A 1,686-nucleotide genomic window follows, 5' to 3' on the forward strand; every position below is an offset into this window, starting at 1 on the left:
GCCCTGTGATGGCCATGCCGTGCCGGGACTCCCCGTGCCAAGGATGGCCATGGGAAGGACCAATGTCATCTGCTTTGCTACTGCACCTGCCCTGTAGGGCTATGAGGAGCCCAGGGACCCACAGAAGGGCTGGCTGGACCTCACCTCTGCCAGCCCCCTCCCCAATTTTCCTACCCACTGACAGGCAGCGGCGCATCCCTTGGCTGGGCATCCTTGGGGCAGGAGGGAGGGAGGGAGGGAGGGAGGGATGCTCACCAAGGCAATGGGGGTTGCAAAAAGTGAAAGGGCAGGGACGGGGTCCCCAGTGCCTTCAGATGTCCTTTCCCATGCCCTGAGGCCAGGGATGATAGGTGGGAAAGGCCCCATCTTCAGCCGTTGCTGGTGGTTACCAAGAGAGTCCTTGCCCTGGGAAGACAGAATGGCTCTACCCCCATCACACCCTCCGGCAGCTGGAATAATCTATTTTTGTTATTTTGTTGAATGTCTATTTTTGGATGGTGTAGAAGTTTAATGAGTGTGCCCATGCACCAGACTTGTGCCCATTAAAGTTTTTCCTCTCAGAGTGTGGCTCTCTGGGGTCTCTGCTGAGTGTGTTGGTGGGCTCTCTGATGGGATCCATCCCTCAGCCAGCGTTGTCCCATCCCTGGTACAGGGCCTGATGTTTCATCCTGTAGGATCTTGCTGAGCTGGGACCAGTAACAGTGCTCCTGGCAAAGCACCAGCACTCTGGTGCCATAGGGATTGGCATGATGGAAGGAGATGCCAATGGCTTGGGAAGTCTCCAGGGACTGTCGCTATCCAGCAGAGAGGGAGGCTGGCAGAGGACAGAAATCCAGAGGGGAAACAGGACAGGAATCACTTCCCTCAGTGGCTGTAGATCCAGGCAGAGCCTGGATGTCCTGGCTCATGGTGATGTCTGGTTTGGGAGGGGGATGCTCCAGCATGTTGCTGTGCTGATGTGAGCCACTGATCCATTGTCAGGATTTGAGGGAGAAAGGGAAAGCAAAAGGTCCTGAGTCAGCCTGGGGAAGCAGCCAAGGGGGAAATGCTGCAGCTCTGACAGTTGTTGCTGTCGCTGTGAGCAGGTCACTTGTTAGCACACAGGAAGGTGTGAGGGGTTCAGAGAAGGGAAGTGAGGACACAGCCATTGCCTTGGGAGTGGCTATAAGCCCGGGGGAGCCCGAGGAGGAGCAGAGCTGCTGGGACAAGGGGAGCAGAGTGTGGTGGGACAGCCATGAGAGACCAGGAGAACCCACAAAGCAGCATGAACCTGGTTTTGGGCACCTTCCTGCTGTTCCTGATGCTGCCAGGTGAGTGGTGGGTGAGGGGGATGCAGGCATCCCAACGTGGGGGATACATGGGCTTGGGGGCAAGGTTTTTCCATGGGAAAGTGTTCACTCAAAGACCATGATGGGATTTCACCCCAAAACATGGAACAGAGCATCCCTGCTGGGATGTGCAGAGCTGGCAGAGGTGAGCAGAGTATGAGGGGTTTCTGCTGTTCGTATTTTTTTAAAACTGGGACAGCAGCCCAGGGTCTCCTCTACTAGCCCCTCTGGGGGGGCTGGGCACAGTGGCTTTGCCTTCACCAGCCCTGATGACTGTCCAGATGCTTTTTGAAGCTCAGGTACCTGCAGGGCTGTTCTTTTCAAACCAGGCAGCTGCAAGATTCTCCTGCCTTCTCTT

The 1,686-nt window shown here is 56.1% G+C and overlaps 1 protein-coding gene across 1 annotated transcript in view; it reads left to right on the top strand.

The window, feature by feature from the left end:
* The first annotated feature begins 1,234 nt into the window (after nucleotides 1-1,234).
* Nucleotides 1,235-1,686, top strand: part of GPR97 (G protein-coupled receptor 97) — a 4,626-nt gene continuing 4,174 nt past the window's right edge. Inside the window, 1 exon segment of the mRNA XM_009070698.1 lies at nucleotides 1,235-1,310. Within this exon segment, the coding sequence (XP_009068946.1) occupies nucleotides 1,235-1,310 (76 nt within the window).

Source organism: Acanthisitta chloris, unplaced genomic scaffold (genome assembly GCF_000695815.1).
Source record: "Acanthisitta chloris isolate BGI_N310 unplaced genomic scaffold, ASM69581v1 scaffold32242, whole genome shotgun sequence".
In the NCBI taxonomy this organism is placed as follows: Eukaryota; Metazoa; Chordata; class Aves; order Passeriformes; family Acanthisittidae; genus Acanthisitta; species Acanthisitta chloris.